General features: G+C 37.7%; 3 protein-coding genes across 3 annotated transcripts in view; 2 read left to right on the forward strand and 1 right to left on the reverse strand.

Annotated features, from left to right (window-relative positions):
- Window positions 1–3,466: 3,466 nt before the first annotated feature.
- On the forward strand, window positions 3,467–11,475 carry LOC134654948 (uncharacterized). The gene is made up of 7 exons (XM_063510379.1): window positions 3,467–3,803; window positions 4,173–4,448; window positions 4,763–5,104; window positions 6,690–7,033; window positions 7,523–10,186; window positions 10,265–10,370; window positions 10,901–11,475. The coding sequence occupies exons 1-7, from the start codon at window positions 3,522–3,524 to the stop codon at window positions 11,447–11,449; spliced, it is 4,563 nt and encodes a 1,520-aa protein (XP_063366449.1). The 5' UTR covers window positions 3,467–3,521; the 3' UTR covers window positions 11,450–11,475.
- A 1,567-nt stretch (window positions 11,476–13,042) lies between these two features.
- The window catches only part of LOC134654998 (cAMP-dependent protein kinase type II regulatory subunit), a 34,288-nt gene continuing 20,122 nt past the window's right edge, over window positions 13,043–27,208 (forward strand). Inside the window, exons 1-2 of the mRNA XM_063510453.1 lie at window positions 13,043–13,577; window positions 17,256–17,446. Coding sequence (XP_063366523.1) covers window positions 13,364–13,577; window positions 17,256–17,446 — 405 coding nt within the window. The 5' untranslated portion in view covers window positions 13,043–13,363. The remainder of the gene's footprint in view (window positions 13,578–17,255; window positions 17,447–27,208) is intronic.
- LOC134655292 (uncharacterized) lies at window positions 20,941–25,553 on the reverse strand. Its single transcript, XM_063510743.1, has 5 exons — window positions 24,953–25,553; window positions 24,201–24,416; window positions 23,476–23,622; window positions 22,633–22,764; window positions 20,941–21,650 (listed from the first exon to the last, which is right to left on the reverse strand). The coding sequence occupies exons 1-5, from the start codon at window positions 24,999–25,001 to the stop codon at window positions 20,941–20,943; spliced, it is 1,254 nt and encodes a 417-aa protein (XP_063366813.1). The 5' UTR covers window positions 25,002–25,553.

Raw genomic sequence — 27,208 nt, forward strand, 5'->3', positions numbered from 1 at the left:
GTCCTTAACGCAACTTGCGAGAAACTTACCTACCACAAAGTGCACTATGGTCCCTTTTTCCAGAGTACGACACGTTTACATATTTTGTAAATGTACTGCCGATTAGTGTCAACTATGAATTCATATATAATTATTTTAAGTTTAGTTTACCAAAGTCAACGCACAGTTAGATTTATTGTTAATTTGACATGTGTTAAGTGAACAGATGCTTTACATTACACTGCCAGTCTTGTTTGTTTATGTTTACGGACTTTGGAAATGGTAACCTATAGCGAAAGTACACAAACTAACGACAAAATAGCCCTACACAGCCCTATTTTAATAAGCTACAGTTTTCCATTTTTCAACTTCATACTGGCAACACTTGTCAAATCGCATATCGTTATTGGTCATGCGTGTGTCAATCAGACGAATGTTGCCAGTTAAGATAAAATTTATAAAATGGCAGTAAGTTACTAATGGTTTTCTTATACTTTTACCATTTATTTATAAGCCATCGAAGCAATTGTTATTTTGTCTATCATTTTTACAGTCCGTATACTCTGTATTTCGAAACTCATACGTAAGCGAGGCTAGTACATGTATATAGCGAGTTCTGTAATTTAAATTAGTTTTCGTCGAGTAAATAAAATAAGCGTTAGCGTTTAAGTGCAAGAAAAATTTTGAAGGCGAGTTGTTAAGAATTGTTTTGTATAACTTAAAAAATATTGATGAAATGTACAATAACCATTTCTACGTTTAAATTACTGAACCACCTTTTTATACTCGTAACATTAATTGTAATCATAAACATGCCTAGAAAGTCTTTTGTAATAAGCGTAAATTATTGATTTATAATATATTGAGAATTATATTAGAGCGTATGATATCGTAGGTTATATTAGGCCGCTTAATTCTGTTTGAGACTCGAAAGCCTTAGTGTTAGAAATTGAAGACTTTTATTAAAATAAAGGATTAACTGTAATTACAGATGATTGCATTGAAAGGATATCCACTACTTTTACTAAAGTATAATGTTAAGGTATAGTGCGTAACGTCACGATCACAATACTCGAGTATCCATCACATAGCTACCTAAGCGTAGTTTGTAAATACATTATGCCGGCAAGTTGAGTTCAATCTACCACACGGAGATTTCAACGCCTGTATTGTAATGTCCCTATATGGTTTAACTCCGTGACATTTTTGGAGAGCTGCCTATGTATTTTATCTATAATTCAAATCATTTATTAAAATACAATAAAAGCTTGCATCGCTATAATACAAGTAGATATATTTGCGGGTAACTTATCTAATCGCTTACATTAGATCTTCAAGTTTTTTGTTTTCCCATGGAACAATTTTACAAATGAATAGTTAAATATGGATGGTCAAGCAAATCTTGTCGGTAGAAAAAGGCGCGAAATTCAAATTTTCTATGGGACGATATCCCTTCGCGCCTACATTTTTCAATTTTGTCGCCTTTTTCTACTGACAAGATCTGCTTGACCAGATTTATTTCCGCTAGCTCTTGCAAAAATGTCACGATCCATTCGATTTTCAAATATTTCTAACCCATATCCACTCTTTTGAACCATAGACTAATTAAACAGCTTTCGTCATAAATTAACTCTTCGTTTTATGTTCGTCAATCAAGGACCATGATGAGACAAATTGATGGGAGAGCAGTTAATGGGAAGTGCCTATTTAAATCACTCGAAACTATGTACTGTGTAGTTTTTATGGCGTACCTACTCCCGAGAACACAGCCTCGTACGCTTCTTTAGCGTTCCTTTAGCACCTTGTTACCGGCCATTAGAATTATACATGATTGAAATAGGAACGGACGTAATCTAATAATAATAAGCAAAATGAGAACTTGCACCATGGCGCCAAGATAAAACCAAAAAAAGGTTGGCATAGACCACGTTGTTAAGTTTGACTGGTATTTCCCCGGAAATATGGCCGTTCCGTTTCACTCCCCATAGCCCCGGTACAGATAGCTCCGTTTCTATTTAATAACATAGTTTGGAAATACACATTATATAGCCTGACCAGTAATATATGATAATTGTCAAGAGGGCGCTGTTATTCTCATGTATAGGGTGACAATTCAGTGTAGTATGAAAAAATTAGTTCCAGTGAAATTCCGCAACATGGCGCACCCTCAATAGATCCTGGTTCACCTATACTTAGAGTCGGACCAAAAAAAGTCTGCAGCGGATTTGATAGCCCACGTAGTGCAACTGTTGTTTATACGTCATAATTTCATAGAAGTTTGACGTTTAAAATAACACTTGCACTGCGTGAGCTATCAAATCCGCTGCAGACTTTTCTTGGTCTGACTCTACCTACCACCTAATTCAACATTCAATAAGTTAAATTCTCATCAACTTTTATAAGAAATCTCAAATTGTTAACCGCATTGATTTGCTTTTTAGACACTCCATAGATTTAAGTAGGAGTTTTGTAATATAATGATAATGCAAAAACGCAAATGCAGTGATATTAAGAAATGTTACACCGTATTCGCTGCCCGTATTTATAGAGTGCAATTTTTTTATAACTAGAAACAAATAGATTGAGAAATGATGACTTGTAAAATATAAAATGGTGAAGTTTCAGTAAATAATTTTATATGTTACAAGCATCACTTCGAATGTTATGATCATTTTCTCATTAAAATATTATTAATATGCTAAATATTTTAGCAAAGAATAAAATGTATTCCTTTTCTTTAGTAAATAAAATATTGAAACTTGAAATTGTGTCACGTTTATTTATAATCATCCGTGGTTCCCCCAACTTCTTTGAGGTGTTACAATAATAATTTACAAACCGTCACTGTTCAAGCTCAGTGCAAATACAACTTATAAGACTGCAGAATCGTAGCCTATTTATGTCACGTCAAAATAAAATCAAGGACAGATTTACCTATTAAATAGTACAGCTTTATTTGAAATCATTCATCATCATCGAAACATGACGAGCTTTTATTCGACTTAATACGTGAGTGAATAAAAGCTCGACATGTTTCGATTTAATTTTCGAGGATCTTCTTCACCGAGCTCCGACTATATTTAATGTAGGTATCGTAGAAATAAAGGAATTTAGGCTTACAATGCCATCTATGTTTAACCCTCGGAGAGTTGTTAAATCTTGTCAAAAAGTTACAAGCGCGAACGTAGTGATTATATTCTCTTTGAGCGCGAACAACATGCACCAATCGCTGGTCTACGCCGACGGCATCTCATCAATAATTTTAAGCAAAAAAGACGGTCAATATTCGTGATAGACCTTTAAGCGGTGTAGAACGCCCTTTATCAGCATCGTAAAAACTATAACACACTACCGCATCGCACCAAAGTTACGGTGCGGTGCGGTAGTGTGTCATGGCTATAACTTTTTTTGACTTGGCAAGAAAATTTGCTAGTGTCAATGTCACTGTCACTATCAATTCAATATTCTCACGTTGTGATGGGTTAAAATGTTATTTACTTATTATTTGTTTTCGTGTTAGATTCTTTAAGGATAATTTCAAAATGTCTAACATTGTACAAAGTACGGCATTTGACTACAAACAAATAATAATTGACGAAATAGCCTTAGACGGACTCTCGGGCATAAGTTTCAATCAATTATGGAAACACATGGAAAAACGAATTTCCGCACCAGTTACGGAGAAAATGAAGGCTCGCTTCTGGCAGTTTATTAGTAACTGTAGCTGTATAACATTCTACGAAGTTCCAGAGCCCGCCCCATTCATAGAAATAGTGGACAGGTTCATGATCGTTGATGAACTTTCTGGACATCTTATAGACCCTGTAAGTCTGATCCACCACCACTTCACTTGCTGCTTTAATCGCAAACGAGCCACAATAGCGATATAAAATCAATGTAACCACCCGCTCGGAAGGCCTTCGTTTATTACTCAATATATTCATGCAAAAGACCATTATCAAATATAATTGAAAAGTATAAGTAATCACCGATTTTTTGTGTCCACGGGAATGGACGTTTGGGGCAAGCATGAATATTATTCGTTTTTAATATTATGTGGCTTGAAACCTCTCGACAGGAGTTTTGTCTAAGATTCCATTTCTGACTATAAATCCTTTGCATATTCAGCGCCCTACATGTTGTAACAACCAAACTTAACTGCAGCCTGCTAACAAATAACTATTAATTTACAGGAAAATTACTTAGATGGACCTTATGAATACTGCCCAGTGGAAAACAATTTTGGGTCCTGCAATAATTACAGTACCAGAAAGGAGATTCCCAAAGACCAACTACAGGCTTTAAGTTACGAAAAAGTTTTGACGGAATATGGTGACACTATGATTATGGTAGCAAGTGCAGGACAAAGATGGAAAGCATTGGCATCTCACATGCCGGAAACAGTGCGAGCGCAGCTAACACCGGTACATTATTGCATTCTGGAGTTAGTGGGCAAAGCTAGAGATAATGTAAGTTAATAAATTACAACATCAATGTTTTAAGGCTCCGTTTCATTGGTTGATAAATTCGTCGATTGCCCTTCACATCTCCCGTACCCTGCACAGGCCTTATCAACCAATCAAAAGACAATTCTCACACTGAAATGTGTGTTACGCATGTACTTAGACTTTTCTACACTATCTAAAGTTAAAAATACAAACTAAACAATAAAACTAAACTACATGCATTATAAAACTTAAAATAATCTTATAAATAAAAAGTGCTCCCCAGGTTGCTATCATGTGTCAAATTAAAATCTCTTAAAAACCAAACTTTGTTTCAGGGACAAATGACAGTGGGCAAAACAAACTTAACAAAAATTGTTAAAGAATCCAAATTGCTCTTTTACAACCGAAAACATCTGCAGAGCCTTGGTTTGATTCAAGTGGCATGCTTGACCATTAAAATACAAGGCAAAGGCATAAAAAGCATAATTCTCAGGTTGAAAAGATTCCACAGACCAACCATAATGTCTTTGCCAAAAGTTGGTAAACTTTTTAAAGTGATAGATTATTTGAAGCAGCAACCGGAATATTGCGAAAAAACTGATGTCATTATATCAAAAGGATTTATCACTCAGCAGAATAGCAGAAGGTTGCAGAAGACTATTAATGTGTTTAAATTTGTAAGTATTTCTACAATTTAGGATACACTGTTTTGACTGTGTATTATCTGCAATTTGTTTTATCTGCACCTTTCACCTAAAGTCAATTTTTTTATTCGGTAGACTAAAATGACATTTCATAGTATGAAATGACATTTTATGTTCATACTATGAACTGTCATTTCAGTCTACTGAATAAAAAAATAGACTTTACCACATCACATCCACACACCATCTCACTACTACTGTTTATGTGTGTCACGACATCCTGTATAGATTTAGCAACGCACATGTGACATCTCTGGAGCTTTAACCATATCATAGAGAAATATAGTAAGACAAGAGTGCTCACTCCATACATCAGTTAGACTATTAATTTCAGTGTCTACATCTAGCATCGAGTAGCAGAACTATCAGTACTGCTACTTGACAATAGATGTAGCACCAACCGGAAAGTCTTAACAGCATAAGACTTTCCGGTTGGTGCTACATCTATTGTCAAGTAGCAGTACTGATAGTTCCGCTAGTCGGTGCAAGATGCTAATAGTCTTTTTGGTACTAAAACTGATGTATGGAGTGAGCAATCTATGTATTTTTTCTCTATGACCATACATACAGAGCTAAAGTGTTGCCTTGATGATGGCTCTAAAGCCATATTCACATTGCAACAAGTGATTACAACTGTAACTTAGTGATGGGTAGGACATCAATTTAAAATGAGTTTGTATGAGTATCTCATTTTCTAAAATGAGGTGTTACAATGTCTTACTTCAAATGAGGTGAGGTACTAGCATATTTTCAGCGTCAACTATTCCATTAATTCCAACAGCGACATTTTTTTTAAGATGTATGAAAGCTTGCTGCGCTTACGCTTGTTGTCTTTAGTGTTTAATTGTTAACGTATTTTCGGTGGTGACGCGAAGCGATATTGAAGTACGTCGCGTGTCGGTCTCACTCCCTTTTTGGGTATTTCTAATTCATTGTTTCATTTTGAAAGGATTTTTGAGGGGTTCATGTCACAGAGAGGCGGTGAGTGGTACAAACTCAACGCATTTCTCGGTGGACCTTTTGTCGTTGCAATAAGGTTTGTAGTTCGGCAGTTGACAGTGTGGATCATTACTCGTTTCTTCATTTGAGACATTTGAGTTTTGAGTGTCGGCGAGCAGGCGAGCACCTAGCGCTTCGCGCGATCCAGGGACTCTGTTGCGAGTTGTGAGGAGTGTGTGAGTTTTGACGGTCGCGAGACTCGCGAATGAATTTGAACGGATAAGAGTTTTTTTTTAAATTTGAAGTGTGTGAATGATTTGTGTGGCAAGAGGTGTTTGTGATGCGCGCGAGTAAATGAGTAAAATGAATAGAGGAGTGAAGTAAGACATTTCTGCGGTACGAAGTACTGCGACAAATTAACAAAATGAGTGGTACAAATGAGGTGCCTCACGAGTGAGCGACTCAACACTACTGTAACTGTTTAACACTGAATCCCGCCCCTGACTACTATCAAGTACTTACCCCAAGTACCACACAACACTAAATAACATTTCTCTTCTTGTTAATTCTTGGAATCACTGCATTCCAAAGGTTTAATACAAAAATTTGTCATTGACAGGACGAGAAATTAGTGCAACCTTATCCTACCAATAAAAAAGGGAAAGCAGGTATTGCAGTCAAGAGAAGGTTTATATCCCTCGTCTCAAAAAGCGACGAGTCCTCACAGTCTGAAGACGAAGATAACGTTGACACCCTCGAGTGTCAGTATAAGATTGGTGTAGACTTGCTACGTCAAGCCTATGAAAGGCTGCTGGAGGCGGGACTTAAAGGCTTGACACAAATTGAGCTGTCGCAGTTGTTGGGGGTGGAGTTTTACACTAGTCGCTCCATATGTCGGATATTTAAAGCGAGGCATATTATCAGAGAGTACCTGGAAGATAAGGGGAAACAAAGGACAGCTAGGTAATAATTACAAAATTATTATTAAGTTGTTTTTGTTTTTGAAACAGGCATTCCGGTCTTTAGAAATAGTTACAGGCCGATTCAAACATACATTAACATCAAAATGGTATTTGAATCATGTTATTTATTGTATGTTATTTTAGTTATTTACATATCTTGCACCAATACATGTACGAACAAGTACGAGCGAAAAGCATGATTAATGAATGATAATATTAGATGTCATTCTGATCAGTGTATTCTGATACGTTTGAATTAGTCTGTTAGTCTACGAAAGGATTTCCAAACGGAATACTTGCAAAATTGTTTAATTATTTATTCAAACTTAATTGCATAAAATATACACAACAATATACAAATAGCAAAATCGAATATTACCAAAGAACAAAGAAAATTTTGTCAAACACCAGATAATATTATCGAAGTCGAACCAGTTTTGAAAAGGGTCATAATTAATCTTTAAGTACCAGCTCTTTTTATATTTTCTAGGTACTATGCTATTGCTGCAGCCACTACCGAAATGGATCAGAAATATGAAGAGGAAAAGAATAAGCTCTTGAAATACATTAATGACACTAAACGTAAGGTTGAAAAATCATCCAACAAAGAAAACCCCGAGCAGGATGAGGATGAGATACCTCTTAAAAAGATCAAATTGTCCAAAGAAGCTGCGAATGAGGAAGCTTCAACATCTACTAACATTGACAATGAAGTTACTGAAATCAAAGTATTAGACGGCTTGGAAAATTTCAACAGTGAGTCACTATTGTTCTCGAAAAAGAATCCTACGCTCAGACAGTTGAAGTTTGCTAACGGACTCCTCAAAATTACCAGAGAAAAGCTTGCAGTGTCAGGCTATCAGACATTAAGCAGTCTCGTCGCAAAAGAATCTGGAGAACCACCATTAGACACTAAAGCTCTCAAAATCTTTGTGCAAAAGTTAGTAACTGATGGTCAATTGAAACTCATGAAAATAAAGTGGCCAACGGGTCCAGTTAAGCATTCCATCCTCATCTGTGCTCCGCATGTCAAATGCACTGATCCAATCATTAAACAAAAGCAGAAAGAGATAGAGATTAGAGCATTCACAAATAACAAGGTCAAAAAAGAAACCATAGAACCGACTCACAGGCCAATCTCACAGTACGCTTACCCCAGATACATGAAAATTCAACTATTGCACGAATTTCTGTTCCAACTAATTTATTGCAGCGATGTAAAAATCGAATATCACCTGTCACCTGGATTTGCCTCTCTAGTTAATGTAATTCCTGAAATCAGCATAGAATTCGCAATAGGTAACATAAGCAACAGCGCTATGTCAGAAATCGCTCATCTGAAAGTAGAACATGAATATCTGCAACTGAAACTTCGGGAGGCGCCAGCGGAGTTGTACCAAGTGCTGCTGCAGTCCAAGAGTTTACAGGCTTCCATCAGAACCAATCTAAAAGTCCTGGCTATGCTGGGCCTCATACAGTTGATTATTCAACCGTCAGCCACTGCCACCGAGGTCGGGGTGGTGCCTACTCTATCAAGCTACTCTTTCTACCTCAACAGGACAGCAAAAGTAATCGACACGACGGGCACGTGGCCGAGAGCAGATGCCGACAAGGAAAGCTTGGAAAAGACATTTTACTTTGAAACAATGGACGACGTCAAGAAATACTGGAATGAAGTTTACGAAATTAGTACCCACACCACCATAGAGTACGCAGATCGGGGGCGCAAAAAACTGGAACCTCCCGTGAGAAAAGTAGACGAAGTGCAACAATATGACAACGGAGAGATATTCGGTGACGGCGCGGGGCCCTGCGGCTTCGACTCCTGCTTCTACATGGACCTTTCGCGTTTCTGGAAGGCATTCTACATCCGCATCATCAAAAACAAACCGATTAAAAAACACGAATCTAAACCAACCCGTAAGAGGAAAATTGTGCCTGAGAAAAAACCACCAAAGAAGATCGTAAAAATTAGAAAGAAGAGACAGATGAAACCTCGAGATGAATTGCATCCCAAAATCAAAGTGCCACAAAGGAGGTCCGCCGACCCTGCAGTCAAATGGAGCGCATGGGAGGATACGATAATAAACATGTGCAAAGTTGCCATAACGATCTTGAGTCCTGTTGCGCAGCCTGGTTGTCTGAAAGTGCGTAATACGGCAGCGAGGGATCTTTTAGCCATCTTTGATCCAAAGAAGATCGGCAGTGTTTGTCACAGGAGGGCGAATGCTCTCGAAGCAAACATGACCCTTCAACATGAGAAAGAATGCTTGATCAACGAATTGAGGCGACGTCGTGACCTGTTGGTGCAATACGAAGGCCTATGGAAGAAGCTCAGAATTAAACATTGTACGAATATGACGAAGTTTATTAACGAAGCCCGGATCCCGATGTTCGAGCTGGTGTGGCTCATAAACCAGTTAGTACAGAATAAATCTCACCTGAAAAGAGTGCCGTGCGTTGCGATGGACATCCAAGATTTCCATAAAAAGTACATAATCTCGGCCACTACCGCGAACAATGCGTGCAATATTTATAGGGCAGGGAATGACAATCTCGACCTTACCTTGGTAAAAGAAACCATTATACTGACATTGATGGAAAATTTGAACACCACCCCAACAACAGAAAATGGTAAGAAGGTTTTCGCGATTTTGAAAGAATTTCCCGAGCGAACATTGAGAATTGGTTTAGACCAATTGCGGAAAAGTGGTGCGGTGGCCTGCATTAACAAAGTGCTGAATTACCACCTCCATCGACTGGATATCCAGGATTCTGTGCAGGCCTCGTATAAGATATCAGCGGCCTATATGCGCAGATGGATCAACAGACAGAACACGGAGTTTTCTGACCTCTTAGCTGATGTCCTAGACTCCAACCTGCCCCGGAATCAAATAAAAGCCTCGCCCGAGGTCAACTGCATGCTGTGCGAGTTCCAGTCTTGTGGGTTGCTGGAAATAATTTCGGTGACTCTGCCCGTGATCACGGGGCCGTCGGGATCTATAATACACGAACAGCAACTCAATGTGTTGGACATAGAAATGAAGTTCAAATTGAAATCTGGAATTGTGGGATGGAAGAAAACTGCTGAATTCGAACACTTTACCGATCATTTTGACATGCCTCTAGAAGATCTACCCCAAATTCTGCAAAGGTAAATAAATATTTATGAAAACTATCAGACATAAATATGTGAATTATGTAATTAAAATCTACTTTTTTACGGTTTCAGGCAAGGTATACTGCCGGAGGCAAACAATAATGAAAACACAAATGATAAAATTGTAAGACACTTGAAAAACAAAGGTGAAAAAGGCGCGCTATTAAGCGAATTACTGGTGTGTACTGTTTTATTACTAGAAATTATCAACTTTACTTTTTATGAAATTCTAAGTTAGCATGGAATCAGATTTTCGCAAAGTTAGGCTTGATGGTTGAAGTTGCACAGTGGCATATCAGATACTTGAGGTAGAAGCATAGAATAAATAATAGTACTAGGTACAGAAGACTCACTCTCTAACAAAACGCGTCTGTTACGATCAGCACAGATATGGCCGCTAGGTGGCGACAGCGCCACGCGCGGCTTATGGCTAGCCACTAAAATTGGTGTGGAACGGATGTACTTTTAGCTACCTGTAGCAAAGCGACGAAATCGCGGAGTGAGCCACGCCTGGTAGAAGTGACGTCCCTATGACGTACCTATTACAAGCATCCATCGCTTCTGGGCGTATTTTTCTAAAGAAACCAAAGTTACCCGACAGAATATTCTATGTACTCTGCGTCACCTTTATTCACCACGAATATTTTTATTTTGGGACAGTTTAGTACAGTACCTACAAAAAACTAACTCTCATCATATTAATTTCAGGCTGAAGTCGAACACGACAGCTCTGCCCTTACCAAGCTCCTAGAAAACCTACAATCCAAGAACATAATAACGCAAGTGGGATACTATGAGAACCGAATAATACTAACAGAGTTTGCCAAGCCCTGGACCATCGAACTAGATGACAACCTTGTGATACCAACGCCATGGCGGACTTTGAGCGGCGATGTTCGATACGACGTCTTCTTTAAATGGTGCGGCGTCGTCATTAATAAAGTATTCGAACTGCCTGCATGCACCATAGCATTCCTATCTCACTCGTACGAATACCTCACCACCAGAGCTGTTCAAGAAATTTGTACGTTCTTAGAAAAGTGCCGATGCGTGGAACTAAAAGTGTTAAGGACTCCTGCGCTTGACTTGTTCTCGGAAGACGAGCCTTCAAAGTTCACCGAGTACAACCCGTTCGAAGCGCCTGAAGATATTTACGTGTATCCAGTGAAGGACTCTTTGACGAAATATGCATTTGTTCGGAAAATATTGTTATTAAACCAACCTAAAGAAGTAAACCAAGTAACAGTTTCAAGTTAAGGTACCAGTGCTAGTTTGTAAATTTGTTAATTTTTGCCTAAATACATGGACATTTTATGTGGTTCTACATATGGTTTTCTGGAGGAAACTCATCTCATATGATCATTTTGATACTGGAAAGCACCGGTCTTCTTCTTTTAAGTTTTTAGAAGTGCTTTAGAAGGCAGAGGGAATATATCCCCCCCCCCCCCCTTTGATTTTGAACTTTATTTCAATGTGATAGGGTTCCATTTTGCATCATTCTTAGCACCCTTATACCTATGCCTTATAAAGGGTAAAGCTTTGGATTCCTCCGAAAACGGTGGCGTCATATGACGGCCGTCATATAGCGGCCGCAAAAGACGGCCGTCTTTACGGTGGCGACATGTGGAAAGTACCATGGCGTCATAACACACCGTCATCCACCAAGGTCAAAGCGGCAAATTTGAAAAATGTAGGCGCGATGGGATAACGTCCCATAGAAAATTTGAATTTCGCGCCTTTTCCTACTGACAAGATTTGCTTGATCATCTATACTTTACTTGGAGGATGAAATATCATCAGAAGAGGAAAATAATCGTAGTACGGAATCATTTATTCAAATCTCGTGTCATTTATTCAAAATGGCGTCACCGCTATCTAATAAAACGTTCACGAAACTATCGACACCGTCATGACGGCCGTCATCTTACGTTACGTTGACAATCAACGTAACGTAACGCCGTCTAGGAAACCGCGCCATCTTGTTTACATAGACAACGTTCTAGTGACGTCAGTCAACGCTATATAGCGGCCGTAATATGACGGCACCGTTTTCGGAGGAACCCAAAGCTTAAGCTAGTTTCCTCCTCAAGCTTCCCACTCCGTCTACATAGTAGTGAGTATTATATTCTTTGATCTACATCACAGCCTTGACGGACCGCCTGCTACGCTACTGTTTTTTATATATTTATATGGTGACAGTTCAGTATAGTAAGGAAAAATTCGTTCCAGTGAAATTACTTCACTTGGCGCGTATAAGAATTACACATACTGGTCAGGCTGTACAAGAAGCAGATAAATATCGCAGGTTACATAATTGTTTATCAATGAAGACTTGGAAAGTGTTAAAGTTAATTCATATATTGCAGTTTCACTAGATGGCGTCACATCTACATGGTTTTAATTTATGACGAGTTAATGAGAAGAATATACTAAACCCAAAGAGTAAAGTAAGTATATTAGGAAACTAAACCTTAAAAAATAATAAGCTATTGTTTAGATGGCAGCAAGTTCACGTTAACATTATGTTAACATCGACCTCTTTTTTCAATGTCGGCAAAATAGGAATAGAGGTGTCTCATGATGTTTTATTTTTACCCTTAAGCGGTATTCACACGACGGATCGTTGGTGTCGCTCGAGTCGATAATAACAAAATTAAATTATTTATATTAAATGATACTGAAACTTTTGCAAAATTAGAAATATTATACATTAGTGCACAATTTTTAATTTATTTGATTTCAATATGTCGTTAAATCAATCGATTGTCTTTTATTTAGTTTATGCTCGAGTATTTTTTGATATGGCAAGAACAAAATATCAATGGAATAGTGCGAAGTATGGCAATCTAGGATTCGCCATTTTTACTTTAGTGAAGGGACTGTGGATTTTTAATTGTCAGGCTGGAGGACGAAGAATATTTTGAAAAAAGTGTGTCATTTCATTTAATTTACAGTAGCTGTGACTATTATTTGGAAGAATTTTAGTATAATAGTGTGGTTTTATTTATTACTAACGTTTGTATGTAGTGCTATTTCCCCATCGTAAGATTTGCTCGTTGGTGTGTCGCTTTAGCTAATTCGATGGCTATGATATTGAAGTGTTAATCTAACGAGTCGCTTCGACGTTCTCCGCACGGGATAATATCGACAAAGCGAGCGACGCCGTTAGAAATGAGCAGGCCTCAAGGCGGACGCATACAAGTCCCAGATGACCTTAGAGAGATACTCTTGGAGTTCACCATAAGTTATCTGCTGGAGCAACCGGGCGACGTGATCAACTACGCGGTGGAATTCTTCACGAGGTTACAAAACAATAGGACCACGACCATAGTGCGGGCCCCCGCAGCCGGCACGCCTGATGAATCTATAATATCGGATGAAGAAGGTACACATTCACTGATTCTTATACTCGGTATTATCCAAGATCTTTCTCGGAACCACGTAAAGGTAGGTCGAACAGGGCCGCGCGAAAGTAGCTCTAGGATCATGTCATTTCCATATGAATGGACTGAATACCTAATTATAAATATCCACCTACTACAACTTGCTACAGTTGGTAAGAACAAGAATACTCTGCTCACGCTCTAGTTATTCAAAGTTGTAATTCAGAAATCAGTCACAAATTGAATTCTTGTAATCAAGCTGCCTATATTCATCATTGAAATTTATTGTGAGCTAGATTTATTTTTAATGATTTCAATAACTCTATGTCCTACTGGGATATGTAACGTATTAAGTAGATACCCTTATTATCATTCAGATTGGTACAATATTTACACACACACCATCAACCGCTAGCATAGACACATGCCCGCCTGGTTTCTTTTGTAGATATAGCTCATATAGCCTTCAGTAGACCTGTATAGTATGCATAGAGTATTTTTAAAGTAGGTACTTTAAACAAAGCTTAAATTTAAAAATAATTACAAATGCCAATCTTATCTAAAGTGTAGGAGTAATCATTACATTCAGTGTTTGGCAGATTGCCATTACGGTTTCGAAATAAAACTTTATATACGATTGAAACTAAATTTTTAGAAAATATGATCATCTGTTGCCAAGTAATAAATAAATGCCAGAGAACATTAATTTGACATTTTCATGGAAATGAAATATCTTTGATCAAGTAAGTTACAGTCAATTGAATAATTTAATGTCTATAGCTTATATACTCACAAATCTAGGATTTTAGTTTGAACTTTATCACTTAAAGTCAACACATTTTTGCATTTATTTTTATCAATCAAATTTCAAGTTTCATTGACATAATTGTCCGGGAGCCGGTTCCTGCGACTTGAAGGGTTATGAAGTGTTAACAAGAAAGAAAACTATTGGCTACTACACAGTCGATTAATGTGCATGCATATATGCGGTTCTATCCCCACTTACTGCCCTTCATGGTAAGATACCTAAAGTGACAGGATCCAAGGAAAGAGCACACAAGAATCAAATTGCAGCCCCCATACCTAAGTGCTATGAATTGTTGTATGCACTAGTTTTTACAAAAGGCAGTCACCATCTGATTTTCCAACCTTGAGGTGAAATTAGTCCTAATCGGAATTAGAGGGAGACAGAGCAGGACTCAAAAGCAGCAGTAAATGTGAATGTATTCCACATAAACATAAACAAGAATGTGAGAGATGGCCCCCCAACACTAATCCTATTGCCAAGTAACAGTTTTGGTATTGAAGAACCCCACTAACATGCTTCCATGAACCCAACAAACTAATACTAGCAAGTTTCCTCTGAAAATGTTTACTCAGACATAAATTTTCAGTGTTTACTACATGCTCTTCCCATTTGTGTGTTTGTTTTTTAAAGCTTTGAAGTTGTGCGATGATGAGATTGGCTTATTTATCTCGCGGCTGACTTTTACATCTAGAACCGTACCAGATGTGCGTGCGTTACGTAGAATTAGCTGGCTATATGTAATGACAGTTACAACATGAGCACAATGAAAACTACAGGTGCTAACCAGGCCTTGACTTCTGTTTGCGTAAGAGACATTTTCCACTATTGTCACACTCGAACAACACCAGCAAGTGACTCTATCATTATAATAGAATATATGCTATTTATCTAGGTAATGACTCATTCTAGGAATGGCCTTTTTTATTTAACTGAATATTCATACTTTTGAACAAAATGGTAATGCTGAAAAAATTTAACAACATGTTTATTCCATAGCATGTACCTTTGATTAATGAGTGATGTCATAGCCTTTGTTGGTAACATATGAGGTTATTAACATACTTAAGTAGCAAGGCTCACTAGATTACCTCCTAAATTTAGTCTAATCATTCAAAGCCAAGTCAAGTCTTAATTTGTCATTGACTGCACATTTATTTTTTAATGTTTATGAGAAATGGCTATTTTCGTAGGTACAATGTTTATGTCTAGAGGAAAATATTATAGTTAGGCTGCTTACAGACGAGCGACAGTACGCGACACACTGTCGGCGACGGTCGCTGACGACCGCCTGCGACGGCTATCGGCGACGGTCGGTGATAGCTGTCGCGGCGTCGCTCTTGTGTCACAGCACGCAGTTGTCGATGTGTAGTTCAAGAGATAGCACGTATTTTCTTTAAACAATAATGCATCAGCATCAAAATCGTCATTACTTATTTTGAAAAAGAAAATACGTGCTCTTTCTTGAACTACACATCGAAGACTGCGTGCTGTGACACAAGAGCGACGCCGCGACAGCTATCACCGACCGTCGCCGACAGTCACCGACCGTCGCCGATAGCCGTCGCAGGCGGTCGTCAGCGACCGTCGCCGACAGTGTGTCGCGTACTGTCGCTCGTCTGTAAGCAGCCTTAGAGTTGTAGAATGTATTGGATCCCATACATTTCACGACTCTTCTCTTTCTGCACAGACTCTACAGAGTAGGTTTGGTCAAAATAATTTAAAATCATAACTTTTTGTGTCAATATTAAAAATCAAGAATGCTAGTAGGCACAAGAGAGTAGTTTTAAATAAACTTTTTCCTGTTTCTTGACCTGCATTACAATACCTAACTACCTCTATCTACTTTAGTCAAACCATGCCAATCATTTTACACATCCAAAATTAAGGTAATAAACCGTAACTTTTTACCACATAAATGCTAAACCAACCCATTAAACGTTAGCGTGTGGGTTCTGGCGAGTATCCAACCTCTGGATGCGTCTGCCGTGACGCTCGTGACGTCAGAGTTGATATTGCACGCCACGCGCGGTGCTGACCTGCGGGCTCTTACACGCGATACGCACACTTATTAGCTAGGATTTCTCTGTTGCGTCAAGTGTCTTGCGAAGGGCCTCAATATGTACCTACGCTACTCTTTTTTCAATGTTATATTTATAGCAAGTTTACATTTACCAGAATGATGCAATCAATTTGTAATAACATGATAATATGTTAACAAAGTACCATTCCTCATTCATTAAAAGAGTTTCATTAGATGGTCCTATGCTAAGGTCCCGGAGCCGAACTAAGTACGGGACTGAGGCTTGTGTCAGGTCGTCTACGAAAACTACTTCAGAAGGTCCTTGACCTTTACTTGGTAATTAGCAGTTTGAATTATTTACTGGTCTCTGGAATTAGTTAAGTTGCCGGAAGGCTATAAGTTTATACGTTAGGTTAATCTAAAGCCTAACATAGCGTAAGTTAATCGTGTCCTCACGTATGGGCTTGCGTAATCACCTGGCCCTTTGCCCAAGTATTGTCGAGGCTTGCCTCAATAACAAAGCCGTTAGCCGTAGACGATTAACAATTCCAGCCATTTGAATGCTAAATTTGCGGTTTTAAATAAACTTTCCGCCCTAGCCACAGCGGTGAGGTTTACGATTCTATGGTGAGATTATAACTGAAAATGCGTAGGGAGTTCTTTAGCGTACTTCGGGTTGTTCCTAATGAGTCAGTTACTTAAAGCAGTTGAATCTACGTTAATGAGTACAGTTTAGGCTTAGGTTATTTCCAGCTGCCGAAATTGAGTTTTAAAGCTATGCGTGTTGTGTGAATATCGTTTTTATCATATGTAGTTTATTAATAAAACCATTTTGATTCGTTTGTAAATCAGAGCCGCCGCCGGCGCGCTTCAACAACCGTCGCAAGTCTGTCTTCGCGGAGACCTACGACCCGGAGGAGGATGACTCCGACGAGGGCGCCCCGGTCGTGTTCCCGAAGTCGGACGCGCAGCGCGCCCGGCTCGCCGAGGCGGTGCGGGGGATCCTGCTGTTCCGCTCACTCGACGCGCAACAGATGCAACAGGTGAGAGACAACATCTAAAAGTGTCAAGTGTATTTCACTACAGTGACAATTTGCCGTACATTGATGGTCCAACAAGTAAGTAAATAATGTCGCTGCGTACCGTCGTTACTTACGACCTAGAAAGGGTCAGGATCACAGGAAATTGACCGTGTCAAGTCTCCAGGAACAGCCAGAATCAGCAAAACATTTATATATTTTTTATTTTATTTTATTTGTTAGGAAAACTTACATCAGCTAGAGTGAAATAAGCGTTTTTCTGCGATTTTTCCAGTCTTCTATAAGTTATCGGCGTAGTGTTACGCCAGTGCTCTCGCTACTTATCATTACATGCACTTGCGATCTGCGTTTGGAATTTCAAGAAACAACCACTTTAGACCCCACACGATTTCGCGAATAGTCTAGTCTGAGTAATGCTACAAATTAGTTCTCTGGTTGAATACCTGTCTTGTTGCTTATATTTTGAAAATCAACGACAAATTTCCCTTCGCTCTACATTTAAATTTATCAACTTAGGTATATAAATAAAAGTAAACCATGAATTAGTAATACGTGCTACACCCGTATTATTGGAGCCAAATAGTACATTATTGTCGAGGTTCGGAAGTAGCTACTTGCAGGCTGAGGATTCGTTTTAAACGGACGACCTTGGGAGTCCGTTTAATTGAATCCGAAGCCAGCAAGTAGCCTTCCAGCCGAGTCATATATAGTGCTTTTCTCAAAAATGGTGCAAGAAATAGAAATATTTTACAGAACTTACAGAAGCAACGTTCTAATTTTCCATTAATTTTCACAGAAAAAAATACAACCATTAAAAAAATTAGCTTGCCGCCTTTAAAAAAAAAAAGAAGTGTATTTTCTGCTGAAAATACGCCAACCTATTTGAGACACCTAAATAGTCGCGGTACCAACATTAAGCCTGTAACAGACTATCGCACCGCACCGCGACCTTGGAGCGTCGCACCCATAAGTGAGAGCGAGAAAGAGATATCTGTTTCTCGCTCTCACTTATGGGTGCGACGCTCCAAGGTCGCGGTGCGGTGCGATAGTCTGTTATAGGCTTTATAATAATAAGTGCTGATCATCTGTTTGGCTGTTTAAGGGACCTATGCCTTCATTTGATATGGCCATTTGAAGTTTTAAAAAGTTTGGAACTCGTTAAATAATGGAATTTGTATGCGACATTGCAGTCCCGAAATCGAGACTGCAATGTTTTTAACTTTTTAATTTTTTGAATGACCATAAACTACGCACTTCGCGACCTATTTTTTAACCGGCAACGTCGACTTGGCCGTCCATTTTTGAGAAAAGATACATAACTATTGTATAAGGTCCGCCGATGGACAGTTGAGTGTTGATGCATAACGCTTGGATAACAACAAGATACAACACAAACAAACATCGCATACGGCCAGGTTCCTCTGCATCGGTAGTGTCATTCAATAGAACTTGTTAACTATGTAAACAAAAGTTACTAGTAAATTGACATTATGTGTCAATTTTTGTATGGCGGTTTGTTTACATAGTTAGCACGTTCTATTGAATTGAATGACACTAGTCGATTCGGTAGATAGACGCGGTCGGCTACCGCCGCGCTGGATGGAATGCGGTGGCATCTCTCATCCGGCCTGGCCGGTAGGAACCCTTCGGCCGTGTACGTAACCGACCTTTCGTAACTGGTAACGAAGGAAGAAAAAATTATCTTTGTACGATACTGGTTTCGAATAAAGATTATTTTTTCTTCGTACGTAACCATAGTTACGAGAGAAGAAATTTTCTATTTGAAATTACGAAAAAAGACTATCTATTCCTCATACGTAACTGAGTCAAAATGTTTTAATCATCATTGAGCGTAGGTAACATACTGATATGAAACCTCTTCAAACTCCTTACTGTTATAGACTAGACTAACTGTTATATCCATGAATGAGTTTCAAAAGAAGACTCTATATTCTGTATCCTCCTTGTGACCAGTTAGAACTTATTGACGGGATGACGAATAGGAACAGATTTTCAGTGTGACCAATAGCTACAAAATTAGTATGTGACTTAATAGAACTAAATTTACTTGTGACGGGTTGAAACAAATATTATTGCTTTCTGCAGTATGACCGGTTAGAACAAAATTTTGGTGTGACGAGTTGATCCTAAATCGGGAATACGATACTAAATTAGCCCTTAAACGGATCATTACATTATGCGCCAAGCAATTATTTTAATTCATTATACAGTTGCTAGTGTACTAGGTGCACCAAATTATAATTAAATGATAATATAGATCTATTAAGCCTTTCTTTGTAATTAACTAGCTTTTTCCCGCGGCTTCGCCGGCGTACTAAGACTACTAAAAAATGAGGTTTTCCCCAATCAAACTTTGAACCTCCATTTTACCCCCTTATGGGGTGAATTTTGAAACATCCTTTCTTAGTGCACCCCTAGACCTTATAAGGAACCTACGTGCCAAATTTGGAATCTCTAGAACTAGCGGTTTGGGCTGTGCGTTCATATGTCAGTCAGTCAGTCAGTTTCTTCTTTTAGGTATATATTTATATTGAAAATCGGCGATGGAATAATTAATGGTACAATCAGCATCAAAATAGTAGTCTACAAGTATAACTTTAAACTAAAGGTAAGGAAATGAAAAAAATTACATGTGTTATAATATGTACCTAATTAAAACGTAAAATTTCTAAGCAATGCCCCACAGACATATTAAATGGTGTTATACATACAAAAGAGCTAGTTAAGTCTAATCTTCAACTCAGGAATATATCGATTAAGACGGTTTACAAAATTAGACATTTTACAACCAAGACCTGATGAAATTAAGTTGGTTTTGCTCACATAGTCGTTATGTAATCTAGTCCTTACTTAGTCTAGGCCATAGAGTATATTGAATAATAGGGTATAGAGTTATCAGTCAAGGTTTTCGGATGCAGCGCCATCTATTGATAGTTTACTGCAACTTTTCAAATGTGTATATATCCATACTTATTAATACAGCTATACGAGCAGTGGCGGGCTTTTTAAATAGCTAAGGTTTGCGTTCTGAGTCCGAGCAAACGGAACCAGATCACAAGTGTGAACCTCCATTGCAGTCCTCACCAGGAAACCGCTAACGAAGTTCACACAATGATGTGACCTAGTTCAGTTTGCCCAGACAAGTAATTGAAAAACAATAAAACAATAAATGTGATTACAGTTTTATTTTTACATTACAAAATCAATGCTAATTGACAATATTCATTCATAATCATCGCTTTTAGTCAATCTATCCATTAAAAGCAAAGAAATAAGTAAAAACTTTCATCAAATCAGACTACACTACACTCTTATGGAAAAAAGCGATTATGCACACTGTTCATCGATTGGAGCATTTCCTTCGTTTTAAATAATAGTTCCTCGTCATTTCTCGCATTCTATCTTCTGGATCGAAGTCTGATCGCGTTCCTTTTAATAATTTATTTGTGTCTTTACACCAGTGATGCAGGAAAAACCTACAAGATAAGTCGATGATTTGGTTGGTCAGGGCATATGTGGTCTTTTATGGCCTGCGCTAATTCGTGTTTCTCGGTGGCTCCACAACAAAAGCTGTAACTAATGGGCTGTTTATAAGTTTTTGTGATGCCTCTTATCATAAAAACTAGCGCGTGGTCAGCGATTTTTTTGACCCTCCTTTTTCCGTTGTCAACGAATCCGATGATCATGTCTTTTTTTGAATTGTATTCAAAATGAGGTTTAATTGCCATCTCGTCGAAGAATAAAATACACAGCCTTTCAGATATCGACATTTTTCTGGCCTTTTTTTTAAGATTTTCGAAAATGTTATCATTTATACCGGCTTTTAAGGCTGCAGCGGATATCATCCTTGATAATGTGAGAGGCGATGGTAGTACAAAAATGTGCCTCAGCCATCTATACGCCTTAGGTCCTTGCTTATAAAGAGATAATGCCATTATTTTTTCTTGCTTTGTGAATCTCCTTCCCATTTTCTTTTTATTTATCTCCCTAAATTGCATCATGACAAATAGCAATGCCATTGTGGTAAATTTACCGATGGCTTTCTGAAAAGCCGTGTTGGTTGAGAGAGACATAGCTTTTTTTAGTCTGACGGCATATTTGTCCTTCGTCTCGGTAAGTTTTTTTATATGTTTGGCTAAACTACTAGCTTCAGAGCAAAATTGTGGCGTGTAGGGTGGCGTATGATCTGAAATAAATTTTATAATATAAGTAGCTGTAGGAAGAAATACTTAGCAGTTATTATAGCACTTATTTATTCTCAATCAAAAGGTTGCCATTTGCCATAAGGACACTGTGTCAGGTTATTCGTATAAACATATTAGCTAATTTCGTCTTTATGGTAAGCGAAATAGTGCGGAGTGTTAGCATAGAGTAATCTATCTATCTATCTATCTAATACCTTTAAACGAGCAATTCTTGTTTATTTATTTATATATATATTTCGGGGATCTCGGAAACGGTTCTAAAAAATTCGATTAAATTTACTATATGGGGGTTTTGAGGCGCGAAAAATCGATCTAGCTAGGTCTTATCTCTGGGAAAACGCGCATTTTTGAGTTTTTATATGTTGTCTCCCAGATATTATAAATAAAGAAAGAGTGGTAACTCCATACATCAGTTTTCTTAACCAAAACGCGCGTTATTTCGTAGTCCACATGTAACATATATCAAGTAGTGGAACTATCAGTACCGCTACTTGACAACAGATGGCACAAGTGTCGCTACTGACGAAAAATGTACTGCTAAAAACAATTTACAACTAATACTAGAAGCAGAAGGAGTTGAAAATCGAGTTTCGAGTAATGCGGTTATAATATTAGCTGAAAATTGTTGAGCATTAGAGTATTTGTTCGCCGCGACATCTATTGTTGATTAGCAGTACTGATATATTCCGCTACTTGACGCTAGATGTCGACTACGAAATAACGCGCGTTTTGGTAAGAAAACTGATGTATGGACTTACCACTCTTTCTTTACTTATATTACTCTATGGTGTTAGGGTCGGCAACGCACATGTAACATCTCTGGAGTTGCAGGTGCCCATAGGCTACGGAGACTGCTTACCATCGGGCGGGCCGTATGCTTTTTTGACACCCACGGTCCGACGTAGTATAATAAAATGCATATATTATTTGTAAGAAACTTTACAGGTTTATTATCAAACTCACCTGAAATTGTGGGCCGAGAAGCGTCGTGAGCAGCCGCATTTGTGATGTTGATCAATGGGGCTCGGGGTACATCGTGCAATGGTTCTTGTAAATTGCTTGCAATTTTCAGCGATGCGGTTGGCGTAGCCATCCCTGAAAATCATATATTTCACCAATTTAATACCTACAGAACATTTGATTTTTGTAAAGTTAAGACGAAAGTGGAGGACCCGTGTGAAATCGCCTTTTCATACAAACGTAGTACTCATTTTCCTCTCTGGATATTTACATAATTGAAAACATTTTGACATAATTTGTTACACATCAAATTTTTTTAAACAAGTAATATTATTTTTTTTTTGTAGAGGTGAGTCTTAATTTATAGAACATTGACTAAGATTTAAAGAAAAATTGTGTGGGTAGTTTGTGAGATAATAATTATTTTCAATAAATCTTAGAAATGACGTAAGTCGGAAACTATCAAACATAAGAGACTTGGGCAAAATTATAGACACCATTAGATGTGCTAACCACAAAAAAAAAATCGATGCTCTATAATAAAAGGTCGCAAATGTATGAAAGTCCGATCAAAGCCTTTCTATGAAGAGTTCATCAACGTGCACCTAGCGCCACAGCTAAATAATCCTAACCTAACCTAACCTAACAAGAAGAAGAAGAATGGAATGGGAAGATTGATAATTAGTCACATAAAAATTAAGCTATAATTTAGAATACTAAATGATCTGTAAAGAATTTCCTCCTTAATAAAAACTTTAAAAAAGCTTCCAAATTATGTATCAAATATATAATGAAATAAAAAAATAGATATATTATTGTAAGAAAATATATAGTTTTCATACTGACCTGAAGTTGAGGGCCGAGAAGTGTCGTCACCACCTGCATTGTACTGATTCGTGATGTTCATCAATGGGGCTCGGGGTACATGATCATCTTGCAACGGTTGTTGGAAATTGCTTGCAATTTGCACCGATGCGGTTTGCGTAGCCATTCCTGAAAATTTAACCATTTTATTACAGAAATATTTGCCCTTAAAAAGTATTGTTATATCACAATGAAAGACCAAAAGTTAAGTTAGAGGGCAACGGGCAATTTTTTTTTCTAAAACACATTAAAATAATAGGTACCTAGTACATGAAACTTAAGCCATATTTTAGAATAGTAAGTGATCTGTAATGTAAGTGATGATTCCAATAAACAAGGCTTTTGATTAAAAAACTGCACTCAAATTAGTTCACATACCGTTTGAGTGCTACATAGATTGCCGCAGCCAGACATACAACTACATACACAGAGATATATAACTACTACATACACATACACATTGAACTTATGACAGCCCTTTTTTGTCATTGGGGGCTAATACTAACACTATGATGGTATCCTGTTATCCCTCATCAGGGACATAGGGATACTAACACTATAATAAATAAAATAATTTATACTGTAATTTATCATTATGAAATAAATAAACTAAACTATGATATGTCCAATGTAATATGAACCCTCAATGGCACAACAATTAAATTGTACAAGACAAGTGTGCAATTCGGCTAAAATTGTGTATGTACCTTTTAAATGTAGTGTTGGAACTGCAATAGCGCTGAGTCTTCCGCTTCGATTAATAAATTTTTCCTCAAAGTGAACATGACACACTTTTCGGTACTTATGAATAAATTGATTATCCAAAGATAACACATCTCCACTAACAGAGTAAATCCAAGTACGAAACCGGTCAGCCTCATTAATTGGACAGGGAAATTTGTGAAGAATCACATTATCTAATCCTGAAAAAAAAAAGAAATGGGTATGTATAATTACAGTAACACTAGTACAGACTTAAGTAGGTACACTAACAGAATGAACTTTGGATGTTCAATGAATACCTATATTAACTTAAATAAGCTAAAAAAAATACCACATTCATAACTGCACTTATGTCAAGGTATGAAATGATAAAAACCTACAGTTGATTTTGTGTTCTTTAACCATGCTAAAGAAAGGCCTTTGAAGGACCCGGTCCTTAATAGGGAAATACCTCTACTTTATATAACTTATAACCCTTATTTGGAAAAATACCCAGACTGTGTATATACAGATAGTGTTATATTAAAGAAATATAATCTAGGTTTGATTACATGTCAATAAAATACCACGCAGTGCTAATAAATCGCGACAATTTTGTCAAAGTTATATTCGAAAACGCCGAGTCATATTGCACATGAAGTAGACCTTACTGGGGTCATAGTTCCATATTTATATTTCAGGGTTAAGTATTATTGCTCCACAGTTGAAAATGAAAAATATTAATATGAATACTTACGCGTTTTACCGCAATTAGGTACACAACACATCGCACTGTTTCGAACCATTGTCACAAATAACCAATCCAAGCAGCAAATCAGAGTCCGTTGAGTACACCATACTATTCACATAAAAACAGATTTATCGGGGTCCAGGGCAAGCACAGGCGTATAAAATCACAAGAGAATCGTTTCAGAGCACTTTCAAGCATCGAGGATAACAAGAAAGTAAAGTATTGAAATAAAAACGTTATGGCGGGTCTGTCAATAACGTTCCGTTCCTTTCATATTTATCTAAATTGTATCCTAAAATTTATGCAAATTAAGATTTTAAAATGGACTAATTTAAAGAAAAAACACTCGATGAATATTTTATTATTAGATATATGAATCAAAAATATTTTAAAGGCAAGCAAAAAATAAAACCAAATTATTTTGTTATTTCTTTCCTTTTGTTAATTGCGCGTAACGAAAAAGATGAAAGTGGCATCACAGATTATACAAGATTTGAAAGACTTATAAAATTGGTTTTCACGCCCTCTGTCATTAATTTCCCCAAGCATATCCGAGTACATCAGATTCACTGTTTCTTTTAACTGAAAACACTGTGGTCTAGGCGAAGGATCGTATTAAGAAAATTAATTCTTACTATGTAACTGGTTACGAACCACCTTCGAAAGATGGTGACTGATTACGTACGAGAAAAAAATGATCTTTATTCGAAACCAGTATCGTACAAAGATCATTTTTTCTTCCTTCGTTACCAGTTACGAAAGGTCGGTTACGTACACGGCCGAAGGGGGTAGGAATCCTACATTACTGTTAATTACTTAATTGTTCAGCTTTCCGTACAATTGGTTTCGTCTAACGAAAGCGGACGTCTCGACTATTCTAAACCGTCGCAGCAATATGTCGTGATTGCTAGCAATTTAGCCCGCATCCTACTCACAATAACACATAAACTTATGTCTTACTCTTTTCAAGCCGAGAGTAAAACGAAAACCAAGACAAAGCGTGTAACTCAAGCGATTATGACCTTTCCGTCCTTGCTATTAGAATGATCACGATCACCATATTCTCTTGGTTTTGTTGTATGCGATCAGCTTGGAACCTATCCAAATACAACATCGCAAACTGTCGATCTTATTGGGTGGGCATCGTTCGTTGTCATTAATTGCTAGTTAGATTTGATGCTACCCATAAAACGCTAGAGAAGATAATGCTATCGAGTTTATCTGATCTAATTAAATTAACTCCTTTCTATTAAAAGGTGACTCAGATGTTTTTGCACTTTGGCCTTTTGATCGACTTTGCGTATAACGTAACGCAGGTAAACACAAGTGTAACGTAACTTGGTTTACGACATACCGGTTTATAGCTGTGTTAAACCTGCGAAAAACGGTAACGTTGGGATGGGAAACCACATTTTTCATTCAACCATTGTTTATTTAGTTGACCTTTAGATTTGTCCACTTAGTAGGGAACAAGAATCGGAAATTAAAATTTAGAATTTAGACTAGTTAGTAGTTACTGTTAAAAAACTACTGTTGCAGAACTGTCGGTTTTTATAACTGTCGAAAACTTTCAATAAATTACTAGTAAAACTAGGTTGCGATATGTGTTATCTGTTAATACTCAAATCTGAGACTACATTTGAGTATAGGCTATTTGTAAAACACCCAACTGTTCAAACAACAGCTGTTTTTCTATAAAGAGACGATTAAAATACATGATCGTAAGTAAACATTACACACGAAATTAAACAAGAAATCATAATGCCGACAATGTGTGCCTTAAAGTTTTTGAATAATAGCTATTTACTAGCTCACTAGGTACTGTAAGAACTGCAAGGCGGTTATCATACGAACACCGTACGCGGTGGATTCGGTATTTCGCTCCAGCGTACTCGTATTAACCGCACGGATTAACCTGCGGACTACAGGTAATCCGCGCAGTTTATTGACACTTCACACAGCACACGGCACAATTTATGTAGCGCCGCGACGCGCCGGGTGTTAAGCGGCTTTAGTGGGCAGCCGACAGCGGCAACATACCTATATGAAACTAAAACACAGGTTTGAAATCAAATGTTTTACTACTGGTGGATTTGTTATTGTGATCTTTCAGCCGGGAGACAACTGCAGCAGAGTTTATTAGAAGATTGTAGCCCATGACCCATTCTGGAAAGGGCCTTTAACTACTAATGATTCACCCTATTTATTATTAATAAGAGTTTTTAACCACGTAACTACTAGGTAGGTAAACATCCTTTTTGA

This window comes from Cydia amplana, chromosome 16 (assembly GCF_948474715.1).
Source record: "Cydia amplana chromosome 16, ilCydAmpl1.1, whole genome shotgun sequence".
Lineage (NCBI taxonomy): Eukaryota > Metazoa > Arthropoda > Insecta > Lepidoptera > Tortricidae > Cydia > Cydia amplana.